At 34.6% G+C, this 15,743-nt stretch overlaps 2 protein-coding genes across 2 annotated transcripts in view; one reads left to right on the top strand and one right to left on the bottom strand.

Moving 5' to 3' along the window:
- LOC106302889 (uncharacterized protein At1g03900-like) overlaps positions 1 to 2,065 on the bottom strand; it is an 18,609-nt gene extending 16,544 nt beyond the window's left edge. The window contains exons 1-8 of the mRNA XM_013739293.1: positions 1,725 to 2,065; positions 1,386 to 1,417; positions 916 to 1,089; positions 802 to 833; positions 643 to 733; positions 457 to 568; positions 360 to 389; positions 140 to 287 (exon numbers count right to left, since the gene is read on the bottom strand). Coding sequence (XP_013594747.1) covers positions 140 to 287; positions 360 to 389; positions 457 to 568; positions 643 to 733; positions 802 to 833; positions 916 to 1,089; positions 1,386 to 1,417; positions 1,725 to 1,862 — 757 coding nt within the window. The 5' untranslated portion in view covers positions 1,863 to 2,065. The remainder of the gene's footprint in view (positions 1 to 139; positions 288 to 359; positions 390 to 456; positions 569 to 642; positions 734 to 801; positions 834 to 915; positions 1,090 to 1,385; positions 1,418 to 1,724) is intronic.
- Positions 2,066 to 5,974: 3,909 nt separating this feature from the next.
- On the top strand, positions 5,975 to 9,237 carry LOC106306608 (ketol-acid reductoisomerase, chloroplastic-like). Its single transcript, XM_013743282.1, has 9 exons — positions 5,975 to 6,333; positions 6,426 to 6,518; positions 6,822 to 6,887; positions 7,020 to 7,160; positions 7,242 to 7,469; positions 7,543 to 7,660; positions 7,756 to 8,063; positions 8,152 to 8,307; positions 8,658 to 9,237. The coding sequence occupies exons 1-9, from the start codon at positions 6,040 to 6,042 to the stop codon at positions 9,021 to 9,023; spliced, it is 1,770 nt and encodes a 589-aa protein (XP_013598736.1). The 5' UTR covers positions 5,975 to 6,039; the 3' UTR covers positions 9,024 to 9,237.
- The last annotated feature ends 6,506 nt before the right edge of the window (positions 9,238 to 15,743 follow it).

Below are 15,743 nucleotides of genomic sequence, written 5' to 3'. Positions count from 1 at the left end.
TTTTTTTTTTTTTTTTTTTTTTTTTTTTTTTTTTTTGATAATCCAGGGTTCCCCGCTTCGCGGATCAATCCCTGGGCCCGGTCAGGCAGCGGGCCAGCTTCACCCGGGAGGGTATGTCCTGAGCCCGAAGACCCAGTACCCGCTTTTGTGACATGGAAGAGCAGTTCGCCTCCGGCTAGCGTCGAACCCGGAAGCATGACAATTGGTCCCCAAGGCTCTAACCAGTAGAGCTCACTCATCCCGTCTACATCATGTAATTTCATTTTCATGTTTAACTTTAGATTGCTCTACAATTTTATAGCTACAAATTTGTTTCTCAAGTTTTTGGCCAATATATAGTACACAACAAAGTTTTTTACCAGTTTAGTCTTTGTGTCTTTCTCGCTCCTCTGTTTCAATCATCTCAATGTGAAGAAAAAAACAAGAAACTTGCAGAATAATAAGTGTAAGTCTTACATTTTTTAGTTGAAGAACAATGGTTTCTCCTTCCTTTAAGCTGTAATCAACAGATGATGTGTTCTGAAAGTGTTGTTCCATCTCTTCTGCTGTCTTCTTCTTGTTCAGGTACCTTTACCAAAGAGAGAGAGAGAGATTCAGAGATAATGTCGTTGTTCTAAAGTCTGAATAGAAGTGGAATGTTACTTCATGTGGTCATGTAGTGCAGCTTGGAAGTCATATGCTTCAGTTCTCTCTCTGAATCCAAGTCCAATAAAAGCATGACGAGCACGACCACCTGCAATGGCTTCAAATAAGTATAATCGAAAACAACGTTACATCTCGATATATCTATATGGTCAGTACCTATGTTTTCTTCAACACGGAGAACAAAGTATCTACAAGACAAAAACAGAGCTTTGATGTTAGAATAGCTGCACATATTGATAAGATAAGACCAAGTTCATTTTCTTTTGTTACCTGCTACTGTCGATTACGGCTTCTACTGGATGAAGTTCACCATCTCGGAGAAAGGCCTGAGCGTAAAGTTCTCCTGTGGTTTTATCTACAAGTTTAATTATGCACTCTTCTCCTTTGCTCACCACTTTCAATGCCCCTTCCCATGCCCATTTGTTCACGTCCCACTCATCTGCCCTGTAAGGATCATTCATATAAAAGGTATGAACACATGTCTATCTCCATCTTCCGACAGGTTACTCACATCTTTGGCCTAAGAAGCCAAGTTGAGCTGATTAAAAGCAAATGTAAGTAGAAAAGTGACTATATTGATACAAATTAAGTTTAAACAGACACTCCTACTAACTTCAGGAACTGGTTCAATAAGTTTGTTCCGAGTTATTGATCAGTGGCTAAGCAGCAGAAACAAGGGTTCTTAAAGAATCTCCTAACTACAGATCAGACATTGTGTGATCATGAAGGCAAGAAAGAACCTGTATGAAGCTGCACTTTTCCTTGGAGGTATCTGCATACATACAAGACGAAGACGAGCTCACTTGCTGACACAGTAGAAAACATAAACCGTAGAATAAAACGAGTCCATCAAGCTGCAATGTTGTCTATTATACATTTATCTTTTGTGAATTTTCAAGATCATCTAAACAACGGCACTTTACAATGTCAGTGAGCTTTCAAGGCATCTCTAACCGCTAATATGGTTGCAGAGACCCCATCGAGAAATTATCTAACCAATAATCCTAATAGAACCTAATCAAGATTAGAAATTTCAAATACCCATCTCAATATAATCTAATAAAGGTTAGAACTTTTACCAAATAAACATAGCATTCAGGCACTTGGAAGAGAGGAATCTCTATAGCTTCTCTCTCCTCGTTTTCATCGACTGTCACAGGATCAGTGGACGATCTCTTCTCATCCCTAACATTCGACGAAGACGAAGCTTGATCCATCCTCAGAACCAGTGGAGAAGGAAACCCAGATGACTAAATCGATCAACCACACCTCGTAGAATCTTTAAAGTTAAAGTCTTTCTTTTGCCCCACTGTGATCACAATCTCACGAGTCGAAGAAGACGAAGAAACGCAGAGGTTTCGCGTTAGTTGTACTCCACCCGATCCTCTTAACTTTATTTAAATCCTGACCGTTCATTACGTTGATTGTTGTGACTCCTGATATAGACTAGACACGTGTATATTGTCCACCGCTGGGAAGTCAACATTTAAGGAGTTGTTGATGCACCAAACTAGGCCTACACCAAACTAATGAAAGAACGTTGAGATTTCGGCCTTTTGGACCTTAAAACAGTTAACAGGCCTTAATGAATGGGCTTTATGATTCCTCGGCCTACTCGGGATTAATTCGTCCGTCCACTGTCAGTCACCGTTGCACGATTAACCGGACGTTTTCCAACATGGCATGTTTCTGAGCTTACCTTAACGGCTTAACCACCCAATCTTTAAAACTAGGCTGTTCATTGTATTGACCTTTGTGACTCCTGATATAGACTAGACAGCTGTGGACGGCCACCGTTGGGAAGTCAACATTGAGTAGTTGATAGACCAGCCAAGGGTTGACATAACTTCCAGTCTACCCCGTATACTATTATTAGTACCCACATCCAATATACTACTTCTTAACTTCTCAACCGTTCCATTGATCCCAGCGGTTTGACGGATCCGGATATCCAAAAATTTCAAGGTTTTTAGATCTGGATCCGTGATTTTGGTATTTAGATTCTATTTATTGTAATAATCGCGGATATTCGGATCTGAAAAAAAAATTAAAATAATAATAATTCTTTTTAAAAAGTAATACATAAATTAACTATTTATACAATATTTGAAAATATATACATGTATATAATATTATAAAAATTAAAATTAAAACTAATTGTATGGATAAATATTATTATATCAAATATAATTATTAATAAAATTAAAAATTTAATATATTTTAAAAATCTGGATCCTGATTTTACTATCCGAATCCGGATCCAGGCATCCCGGGTATCTTATTTTCAGAACGGACTCGAAGTAGATCTCGAATCGGATCCATCTTGGATAATAATTCCCAACCTTACACTGAACTAATATTGTGATCAATTTTCCATATTTTTCTATCAAACTAACAAAATTGCATTTAATTAACATAATCACGTTTTGTTTATTGATATTGTAGATTTTATTATTTTCTTACAAGTATTTTGATATGAATTTAATTAAATATAAAATTAAGATAAAAATAATTTTGTTTATTTAAAATTATATTTAAGAATATATATGTATATATTTAAAATTTTAACCTTAAATATATTTTAATCTATTTATTTTGGTTAAATATATTAAATAAACTTGTATAAAATTAATAAAATGATATAAACATGATATAATTATCAAAAATTAAAACTAAACAATATTTATAAAATTTGTAGATTTATAAAAGAAACTAATGATTTTACGAATAAAAATATATATATTTTTTAGAAAATTGTAAATTATATTGAAAATTTTAGTGATAAAATTTTATAATTATAAAAATGTAACTAAATAATATTTTTTTTTTCATATTTGAATATATATTTATGTTAATGATGATTTAGGAATTATTACCATATTCTAAAAACTTTACCAAATATATAAATCAATGTATGAGTTATTATCATATTCTAAAAAGTTTATCAAAAATATAAATCAACATTAAATATAATTGTCCACATGATATTTAGAAATGAGGTATGTCACCAAGTTTAGTAGCCATGTAACATTTTTTTGTGAAAGTGATTGTAAAGAAACCATGTGGCAAATCATTTATCAAATAATGTTTAGGAATTATACATAATATATTAATTAGATTTATATTTAATATCCAAAATACTTAAAAATACTTAGAATTATCCAAATACTTTAAATAGCTAAAATTAAATATCCAAAATATCAACAAAAAAATATTCAGAACACCGGAAATACATTAAATATCTACAGTTTTCCATTCTAACATATAAACCAAACCCAAATTTATGTTAGGTTTAGATATTTAGCATATATTATTTAAATTAATATGTTGTATATTATTATTATTATTTGAATTTTAACGATGTCAAGGTATATTGGGATTTTTTAAATTTGTTTACATAATTTAAATTAAATAGCTATCCGAACCCGAACCGAAAGCTCAAAGATCCGAACGGAATCCAAACCAAATTTATAAATACTAATAAGGCTTAAATCTTTAATCCTAAAAAATTCAAACCCTAATAGATCCAAACAGAACCGAATCCAAATGGGTACCCAAATCACTCTAGTTATCTCTATTAAATTATATGTGTTAAATTTTAATTAAACACAAATTAAAATTTCATGCATTAGAATGGACAAAATAATTAGGTGGAATAATAAACTGGGTAACAGAAAAAAATTGAATATTGAGTAGGTTATAAAATTCCACCGACCCGGAACCGACTCGAAAAATTATAAGTACTTATATGAGTCTAATTTTCCAGGTCCCAAAAAATCCGGACCTGACGAGACCCGATCCGAACCCGACCCGAAGAACCGGATGTCCATGCCAAGTTCAGAGTACTTCTGTGGAAATTCAATCTATTTAACAAGGTAACTTTCAAGGCACATGAATGAATTGAATTATTTGTGTTTTAATTTCGTCTAACTTTGAAATTTATTGTCAAAAATTATTTTCTGCATCTTCGAACTGAAACATATATAATTTTACATAGACACTGCTAAATGAATCCTATATTTTGGTAAGAGAAATAAACCATATTTAAATAGAACTGCTATAAAGCCCCTAACTTCTATTAAATTTAGGTTGAGTTATATAGTGCTTTCCATATCACATGTTTAAATTAATTAATAAAAAAGGAAAAAAAAAAGAAAGGTAATTTAGATTACCTTATATCAGCTACCAACTCAGACAGCATGATTGTCTAGGATAGCGATTCCCGACCATAGATCTTCACTTCAGGGAAGATCCAGGGACAGAGGCAGCAGAGTTTGATCAGAACTCCCCTCTGTAACCACCTCCCGCGAAATCACTCGCGCCAGAGGGAGAAGCGGAACTTATTTTCCTTCTCTCGGGTCTGTACCAATATTCTTGCTCGAACCCTGGTGGGACTCTCTCTCCATGCCGAGTCTCTACCATGTATACTGGGTTCGAATTGGTGTCATAACTCGTAGTTCAATTCTACTTAAACTTAAAATAAACCGGGTTCTCAATTCAAACAACGGTTCACTAAGTAATTCCACAAAACCAGAAACGATTACTCTCGTGTGTACCAACATGCTGGTTCATGAACAAGAAACCACATGAAACATCACGAGCAGAGTCAATCGCCAATCTGTTTTAAGCGCCATACTTGTGCGTTGCAAAAGCTGAAACTATACCGTGGGGTCCCTCCCAATCAGCGGACGATCTCTTCTCATCCTTAACATTCGATGAAGACGAAGCTTGATCCATTCTCAGAATCACTAGAGAAGAAAACCCAGATGACTAAATCGATCAACCACACCTCGTAGAATCTTTAAAGTTAAAGTCTTTGTTTGCCCTACTGTGATCACAATCTCACGACTCGGAGAAGACGAAGAGACGCAGAGGTTCCGCGTTAGTTGTACTCCACCCGATCCTCTTAACTTACTTTAAATCTGGACCGTTCATTTTATTGACTTTAAGGACTTACTGACAAAGACTTGACACGTGTGTATCATCACCGCTTGGAAGTCAACATTTAAGCAATTGGTGGACCAACCAATGAAAGCACGTAGTTTGAGCCTTTTGGGCCTTAAATGGCCCTTCACGACTTGGCTTTGCCTCTAGACCATCCGATTAAATCTAGACCGTTCACTGTGTTGACGACTCTTTAGACTCCTGACAAAGAGCAGACACGTGTGTCGTCCACTTCTGGAAAAGTTGTTGATAGACCAACCAATAAAAGAACGTCGAGATAATGGTTTTATGGGCCTTAACAGGCCTTTAAGGGGAACGTTTAGATCCATTTGTATGCATTATTATAATTTATTTATTTTTAATTAAATATATATCACTTCGTCGTCTTGAGTAGAGAGAGGTGTGCGCTTGTTGTCTCTCCACCCTAATTAGCAACACTCTGAGGCTCAAATGGCGGCTGCGACTTCATCCATCGCTCCTTCCCTCTCATGCCCATCTGCTTCTTCTTCCTCCAAAGCCCTTAGGTCATCGAAAGTCTCAACCTTTGCTTTCCCCAACATCGGTTTCATCTCCTCTGCTTCCAAGTCTCTGAGTTCTCTCTCCGCCACCGTGTCTGGAAATGGCACCGGATCTTCCCTCTCCGCGAGAATGGTCGCGTCGGCTGCGGTCAGAGCCCCTCTTTCTCTCGATTTTGAGACGTCTGTGTTCAAAAAGGAGAAAGTCTCTCTTGCTGGTCACGAAGAGGTTCTTATTCTATAAATATCTTCTCTTTTGGGTTAATCATTTATGATTATTGCTAATATTTGTTTTTTTTTTCTTGCTTATGTTTGTTTTAGTACATTGTGAGAGGAGGAAGGGACTTGTTCAAGCATCTTCCTGATGCTTTCAAAGGGATTAAGCAGATTGGTGTCATTGGCTGGGGATCTCAGGTAGTTTTTGTCTCTTATCTTCTAGTGTCTGACCTTTCCTTAATCAACATGTTACTTCTTTCGGTGCTTACTGAATTGCTATGCTTTGATTTGTGATTCATTACTTAAAAAGCAAAGCGATTACTGTTGACTGTGGAGATAGTTTCTTGATTAGATCATGTGAATTAAATTGGTCATAACTTTAATATTAAAGTGTATTCTTTTGTATTTGAGTCTCAAAGAAAAAACTGATTAGATTAGTACAATTTTATTTATCTCTTCTGCGTTTCTCGTGCTAAGTTCTATGTATATATATATTTGCAGGGACCTGCTCAAGCTCAGAATTTAAGGGATTCACTTGTGGAGGCAAAGTCTGACATCGTTGTTAAGGTAATCCCCAACTCATGTGTTGTCTTTAATACTTTTGTTTTTTTTCTCAGATTAAATCTTTGCTTCCTGCTTTTACTTGAAAGCCTATGCCCTGACTTGGTTTCTTTTTTCTTTTATTCCATGAAAATGTAGATTGGGCTTAGAAAGGGCTCTAAATCGTTCGAGGAGGCACGTGCTGTTGGCTTCACCGAAGAAAGTGGTACCTTGGGTGATATATGGGAAACTATCTCCGGCAGTGATCTTGTATTGCTTTTGATCTCTGACGCTGCTCAGGTTAGTGCATTTCAGAATCTTGAATTAGCTTGAGATTTTAACGTATATATATTTAAGCTCTAATGTATCATGTTTGTACAGGCTGATAACTATGAGAAAATATTCTCTCACTTGAAACCAAACAGCATTCTCGGTTTGTCACACGGGTTTCTACTGGGGCATTTACAGTCAATGGGACTTGACTTCCCAAAGAACATCAGCGTGGTAGCTGTTTGCCCTAAAGGAATGGGTCCATCTGTGAGAAGGCTTTATGTCCAAGGCAAAGAAATCAACGGTGCTGGAATCAACGCTAGTTTTGCTGTCCACCAGGTTTTCCATCTCTCTATACAGCTAAAGCTATTTATACCTTCCCGTGTTCATTTTTCTCACTATCTGTTTGAAGGATGTTGATGGTAGAGCCGCAGATGTTGCTCTAGGATGGTCAGTAGCACTTGGTTCTCCTTTTACCTTTGCTACTACTCTTGAGCAAGAGTACAAGAGTGACATCTTTGGAGAAAGAGGTGCGTTGAGGCCTCACTTATATAACCGTCTTTCTATTCTCAATCCCATGCCTGAAGGCTGAAACTTATCTTCAATCTTTTTGTTTGTTAAATAGGTATTTTGCTTGGTGCCGTTCACGGAATAGTGGAGTCTCTGTTCAGAAGGTACACCGAGAACGGAATGAGTGAAGACTTGGCTTACAAGAATACAGTAGAGTGCATCACAGGAAACATTTCGAGGACTATCTCTACTCAGGGAATGTTGGCTGTCTACAACTCCTTGTCCGAAGAAGGCAAAAAAGATTTCGAGACTGCCTACAGTGCATCCTTCTATCCTTGCATGGAGATTCTCTATGAATGTTACGAGGACGTAGCAGCTGGCAGCGAAATCAGGAGTGTTGTCTTAGCCGGTCGCCGTTTCTACGTAATGACTCCTCGCTCAAACCTTTTCTCTTCTTACATTTACACAAAGTAATTTTGATGGCAATTGGTAATATCTTTGCTTGTAACAGGACAAGGAGGGCTTGCCTGCATTCCCAATGGGAAAGATTGATCAGACAAGAATGTGGAAGGTCGGTGAACGCGTCAGGAAGTCAAGACCAGCTGGTGACTTGGGTCCGTTGTATCCCTTCACTGCTGGAGTTTACGTTGCTCTTATGATGGCTCAGGTATGTACGCATGTCTTTTGTTTATGTTCAGTTTGATTTTGGTTTTAAAAATCATATACAGTAGATAAATAATACTCAGAAGTTAATAAATTATTTTACATACACCAAGTAACATAAATAAAAGTCATATTTCTTAAACTTAATTAATATATGTAAATTAAAATCAACTATTTTTCTTATTTTATAAAAATATATTCTAAAATAGAGAATTAAAAAAATTGTAAATTAATAACTCTATAAATTAATAAAATACCATATAGTTCAAACATTATTAATTTATAGAGTTTTTACTGTATCTTTTTATTTGGTCAACGGAAACATTAAATCTTGGTTTTTGTGATCTTATGTAGATCGAGATCTTGAGGAAGAAGGGTCACTCATACTCAGAGATCATCAACGAGAGTGTGATTGAATCTGTTGACTCTCTAAACCCGTTTATGCATGCTAGAGGAGTGTCCTTCATGGTGGACAACTGCTCGACCACTGCAAGATTGGGATCGAGGAAATGGGCACCGAGGTTCGACTACAACCTGACTCAACAAGCTTTGGTGGCTGTGGACAATGGTGCACCAATCAACAAAGACTTGATCAGCAACTTCTTTGCTGATCCAGTCCATGGTGCTATTGAGGTTTGTGCACAGCTAAGGCCTACGGTCGATATCTCTGTTCCTGAAGATGCAGATTTCGTTCGACCAGAGCTGCGTCAGTCCAACTGAGTGTAAGGGTTGTTAAACTTATCAGCTTCTATGAAAAATGTAATCGTGTTTTGAAAAGATAGACAAGAGCTTTTGGAAGTTGTAGGCGTGAATGTTTTGTTTGAATAAATGATATCTTTGGAGTTCCACATGTGATGTTCTCTCTGCTTTCAGTATTGATGTCTCTTGTGAATGTTAGTTTGGAGAGATTAAAAGAATTGGAGCTCTTCCTTTACTTGTTGAAGATACATGAGAAAAGGAATAAAGAAACTTTCAAGCGGTTTAGATCCAGAGATGATCTAGCATTTGAAGTGTGGTGAGAGCACAATGCTTTGGTCTCTCTCTTTACTGTGAAATGAAAGAATCTAAATTATAAGAATCACATGTAATGGACATTTTCATTATATGTCAAGTCTTTTTCCCTTTCCCTCCATTCCCAAGAAAAAAGTTGAATAACGGACATTTTCGTTATATGTAACTAATGTGGCTAAAGCTCGTACACATGGAAACCAGCTTTTTAGTTTCGGGAGATATTCAGAAGCGAGTGTGGCTTACGGAGACGGGCTCAAGTACGATGGTTTCAACTCGGTTCTGTATTGCAACAGAGCAGCGTGTTGGTTTAAGCTTGGCATGTGGGACCAATCTGTTGATGATTGTAATCAAGCGCTAAAGTATAAAGAGCTTTGAAACAGTAGAGTTTTGAAGTGTTTGAGTTGGGATGATGCGGTTAGAGACTATGAGGTATTGAGAAAGGAACTTCCAGAGTGAGGTTGTTGAGTCTTTACAGAGAGCAAAGACCGCTTTATCGAACAAATGGGAAGAAGAACATAAGTACTTGGGATTCAATAATGAAGTTGAAGAGGTTTCAACTTTGGTAAGTTCAAGACCGTGACATCACTTCCCGGTAAGAAACTAATTAACTAACTAACCCCACTTTGCGAGTTGCATGATTCCTAAGTTTTCTCTTTCCTGAAAAAGAAACTTCCCTTTCTCAGGAATCTCTGTGTTTTACTTCAAATCATCATCAAACCGACTAAGCGATGTTATATCTCCATTCGTCAACACCTTGTGCTTGCGATATCCATTAGTACATTTCTACAATGGCGAGACCACATGTTCTTATGCTCAATCTTGTGTTGTTACATAACAAGATATGGTTTTTAAACTGGGTATGTTTCGTCTATAGGTGGATGTGGACGAGAGCTTGGCATTGGCGAAAGCAGAGAGCATCAAGAAAGTTCCAACGTTTAAGGTATATAAACAGGGAGAGAAAGTGAAGGAAATGGTGTGTCCTAGTCACAAGTGTTGGATCAATTTATAGCCACCGGGCTTTAATGGAAATTGTGAAAAATAAATGACATAGGCATGTGAGTTCAACAGCCCAAAAACAATAATAATGAGAAGAAGATACTTGTCTCACATCGGTGGGAACAAGAGGAAATGAGGTGTTTATATATGACCACTTGATATCATGTGTTAAACAGCTTGGAGAGAGAGGAAGACTCCCCACGCGCGTGCCGCCGCCGCCGTCCGGCCGGCTCGGCTTGGCGTGGGCTTAGGCTGGGTCTTGGGTCTTGGTGGAGGGCCTCCGGCCCGATAAAAATATTCTTTTTGGACCAAGTTAAGCTCAACATTTTGCCATTTAAAATCTCAAAAACAACATGCATTTTATTTTGAAACGACAAGCAGTTTGTCTAGAAAATAAAAACGTCATGATGTTTATCCTCTCGAAATATTTAAACGAGATAAGAAAGAGAGAGATAGCGAGTCTTGGGGAATAAGTTCGTAACTTGAACTTCCCGAGATCTTTGCCAAATCCCCACTAACGAGCGCACGTTATGCAACAGTTACGGGAAGCCGCTCCTCGTCCATCTCTTTAAATACAACTCATCTCTCTTCTCATTTCTCGAACGTTTTTTCACAACGAAAACCAGCAAATCCTATAGCGTAAGTCTAGAGAGTGTTTCGTAAAAATTTTAGTTTGTTAGAGGTTCTTCACGAGTGCCGCGTGATAACCTATCATGGTTTTATCCTGGGACTCCTATTCGTACAGACCCGTCGCACTAACGGAGCGAATATTAAGAGTTAAGGAAAGAGATTCATCTCGACTCCATGGTTTCATTTTCGTTACGGTTTTGAATCGTCTATATATTTTCCTTAGCGTCGTTTATATTATATCGTTTCTTTGATCCGGTTTTCCGGCTTTTACAGGTCCGCCTAATCCGCCAATTCATCTGCCGCCTCTATCTCCGTTAAAATCACAAGCATTATTCATTACTTCTCTTGTGCATATACTCCATAACAGAACTCTGTTGTGGAAAAAAACATCAACACATTCTTAACGTTGCACATTCATTACTCTTTCAGTCTAATGTGCCTTTAATTCACTGGGGTGATTGTGTACAAACTGCAGTTTACTTGATAAATAGAACTCCTCCTTTGCCGAAAAACAAATCTTCTTTTGAACTCTTAACATCTAAACCTCCTTCTTATGATCATCTTTGCGTTTTTGGATGTCTATGCTTTACTTCCACACTTTTGAAAGATCGTCACAAGCTTTCACCTCACCTTGTGTTTTCTTAGGTTATCCTCAGGGATATAAGGGTTATAAAGTTCTTGATCTTCACACAAATACCATCTCTATCTCTTGCAATGTGATTTTTCATGAAGATAGCTTTCCTTTCTCTGAAACTGTTCAACCTTCAATGTCTGACATATTCAGTCAAGATGTTCTACCTCTTCCTGTTCCTGATTCTCCATTTCCCGCATTCTTTGATCTTGGAGATTCACCAACGACTGACACTCCTTTCTATAATCAACCTGAAACTTTGTTTCCTGATCCTATTCTCTCTGAAGCTTCCAATTCTTCTTCGGCTCCTTTTAATTTGCCTAACAACAATAGGACAAAGCGTCAAACTAAGGTTCCCTCTTACCTAGATCAAAATCACTGTTACTTACTTAACAAAACACCTTTTTCTTCTCATACTTCGCATACCACTTCATATCCTATCTCTGCTGTTCTTTTCTATGAAAATCTAAGTCCTTCACACCGCAACTTTGTTCTTTCAATCACCACCGCTTGTCCTCCTAAAACTTTTTTTGAGGCTATGAAATCCGAAGAGTTTAAGGGTGCCATGAAGTCTGAGATGAATTCCCTGGAAGACACTGGAACTTGGTCTATATGTACACTTCCTCCTGGAAAACATCATGTTGGTTGTAAGTGGGTTTATACCATCAAATTTATCTTGATGGCACTGTCGAGCGACCTAAAGCACGGTTAGTAGCAAAGGGCTACACTCAGCTTGAAGGCTTGGATTATCTGGATAAATTCTCTCCAGTTGCAAAACTTGGGACTCTCAGGATGCTTCTTGCCTTAGCTTCTGCCAAGAATTGGTCTACGCTTCAGCTTGATATTAGCAATGCGTTCTTCAATGGTGATCTTGAAGAGGAAATCTACATGACCATTCTACAAGGATATGAAGAATTAACTGGCAAAGTGTGTCCTCCTTGCTCTGTATGCAAGCTTAATAAGTATCTTTATGGGCTTAAGCAAGCCTCAAGGCAATGGAATCACAAGTTATCTGGTGTGATTCTCGGTGAAGGTCTTACACAATCTCCTGGTGATCATTCGCTATTCATCAAGAACACTCCTTCTCTATTCATTGCTGCATTGGTCTATGTTGACGATATTCTGATTGTTGGGAATGATGATAGTGCTATTTCCCATTTCAAGTCGGTTCTTCAAGCTGCATTCAATCTCCGTGACCTTGGACCAGCAAAGTATTTCTTGGGGTTTGAGATTGCGAGGAATCACACAGGGATCTCTATTAATCAGAGGATGCACACATTGGAGTTACTTCAGGATGCTGGGTTTCTTGGGTGCAAGCCAGTTTCTCTCCCTATGGAGCCTAACTTGAAGCTTTCAGAGTCTACTGGTGATATCCTACCTGATGCTTCTGTTTATCGAAAGATAGTTGGCAAACAACTCTATCTGACACATACTAGACCTGACATTACATATGCTGTTCACAAGTTGAGTCAATGTATGGCGAGACACAGAGGCTAGAGGTAAGCCGGCCAAGACGGTGCTATAGGAGCCACTGCTTGCCAGAGTCGAAGCCCGAACACCGGGAGTATAACGCCAGTAACAAATCCGGCGAGTTAATCTAATTAAGGCACTCTCTCTCTCTCAAAGTTTTTTAAGAGAGAAGAGAGAGAGTCATTTTGTTTATGTATGATGAACATATATTTGGGCTGTAATTTTTGGTCGTCGTCATAAATTGGATGATTAATCATAATAATTTGGCCCATTTACGTTAATCACTCGCAATGCATCTTCTCTATCAAAAGAGAGTATAATTTTCTCTACTAAAAAAAAATCATACTAGGTCCATTTCATCAATTATATATATTTAATTATTCGCATTATCTATTAAATATATAACGTTTCTAAATTTTTTAAATAACTATAATAATATTAATATTAAATCAATCTTAACTGCTGATTTAAATTTTACTATAAGTTATTACAAAATATATTTAGAAAAATTTAACAAAATTTTACAAATTTTTTAAATATCTTTTAAATTAATGTATGATTAATTTCATAATTAGTAATATAATCGTATTATAAATTAATTGTAAATCTAATAGTTATTACAACATGTGTTAAGAAAAAATCTAACAAATTTTTTAAATCTGTTAAATTAATGCATGATAATTTCGTAATTAGTAATATAATATTATTATAAATTAATATTATATGCTATTTTCTTATAAATTTTATAATTATTTTATATATTATATTAAAATAGAAATAATATATGAATTAAAATAACAATTATATTAATTTACCAATTTAATATATTATACTAAAATAATATGATTTTGTCATATTTTTTTATATATTATACTAAAATTAATATAATACTAAAATAATATGATAGATGCTATATGTATAAATACTAAAATAATCGAACCAAATTGCTTAAACTGAACAATGTATTTACTTATAAAATCTCACAGTATACTAAAATAATAGAAATGCTAAAATATATTTTTAAATACAACATGAAAATATAAATTATCCTAAACAAATATCCGTTCATAGTATAACTAAATAAAATTTTAAAATATATTGTATGCAAACTGTAGAAATTTTTAAAAATAAATATATTGAAGAGTTTCTCTATTTGATTATTTCATAATATGAATTTATTGTACCAAACTCAAAAATATATTAGTATATAATAATAATTAATACAAAGTAAAATGTATAAAAAAATAATTATATATAAATAATGTCGAATAAGAAACCTAAACAATAAGATTATAGAGTTACACAATATATAACAATAAAATGTAAATCATTTATTTAAAATATTTATGATATATCAAAATTATAAATTTATAAAATAAAAATTTATCCGCACGGACATGCGGGTCAAAATCTAGTTAGTTGATTGTAGGGTATGATTAGAGGGATATTTAAGCTCATGCATTTTAAACATTGGGATACATATATTTATAAAAAAATAAATAAATCCAACTATTTTCCGTAAATAAACACACCACACCAATATTTTAAATATGACCCGGATACTGAATCGTATTACTCTCAGCTGAGTCAACGAGTTAACCTAGGTCAACATTGTTAAACTGCAGGTTAATAAATTATAATATATAATCATATATAAATATAATAATATTAACCACTAGAAATATAAAATGATATCAAGTTTTTTTTACGAAATATAATTATCTAAGGATTTTACAAAAGTTTATTATTAATTCAAAAATCATCACAATTCAACTCTATTACCTTTATTTTATGACGGGTAAAATCAGCCAAAATCATCATAGAAGACATAACTTACAACAAAAATGTTATAACAGTTGAATATCTCTCATAGTTCTATGTAAAATTTAAAACATTGTTTACACATTGTTGGACCTTTATCCATACAAAATTAGAAGATTCTTTAATCAAAGCAAAAATATGCTTTGACTGAACCCACACTTATCGAGCAATTGAAAAAAAAATTATGATGTATTATGTTTGTTTGAGTTTAGTTTTTTTTAGAAGTAATAATGTGGACGTATTATTATATTGTTTTGGACAGTTTAACATTAAAGAATAATTATGTTAATTATAGTTTCTGCAATTTAATGTAATCAGAATTTGTGAAACAATTCGTTATCATAGAAAATATATGTATATAATATATTTTATATTTTTGTATAAATATTTTTATATTATATAATATATATTTCGTTTTATATAATAATAATCCAAAAATAATATAAACAATTTGTATACATATTAACTGAACTAAAAGAAATTGAATTTTATATTATCATTATCTAAAAATTATTATTTGTTACGATAATCGAAATTAATAAAAACAGAAAGATAAATAATATATATATATATATATCTACTTAAAAAATAAAACCATTAGTCAGTTTTTTTTAATGATAAAATAAGTTAATTATTAATCAAGGGTAGCAACAACTCTGACCACTATAACTTTTAACGAGAGACTTCGAATGTGAAAAATCAGTTCGCAAATAATAGTATAAATATTAAAAAAATTCTTCAGCTTCATTTTCATCCGACATGAAAATAAATTATTTGATTAATTTTTAATACCATATAAGAACTTTAGCTAAGAATAACATAATAAATAAGCAAACATATTATAAAATTAATTTAAATCTAAAAAAATATAATTTATAAAC

The sequence above is a fragment of the Brassica oleracea genome, chromosome C7, assembly GCF_000695525.1.
Source record: "Brassica oleracea var. oleracea cultivar TO1000 chromosome C7, BOL, whole genome shotgun sequence".
NCBI lineage: Eukaryota > Viridiplantae > Streptophyta > Magnoliopsida > Brassicales > Brassicaceae > Brassica > Brassica oleracea.
This window is presented reverse-complemented; position numbering and strand designations above follow the sequence as displayed.

Coding starts and splice junctions, on each gene's coding strand:
- LOC106306608 (XM_013743282.1), top strand. CDS start 6,040: ATGGCGGCTGCGACTTCATCCATCGCTCCTTCCCTCTCATGCCCATCT. Junction 6,519..6,821: donor TCATTGGCTGGGGATCTCAG/GTAGTTTTTGTC, acceptor ATATATTTGCAG/GGACCTGCTCAAGCTCAGAA. Junction 7,161..7,241: donor TGATCTCTGACGCTGCTCAG/GTTAGTGCATTT, acceptor ATGTTTGTACAG/GCTGATAACTATGAGAAAAT.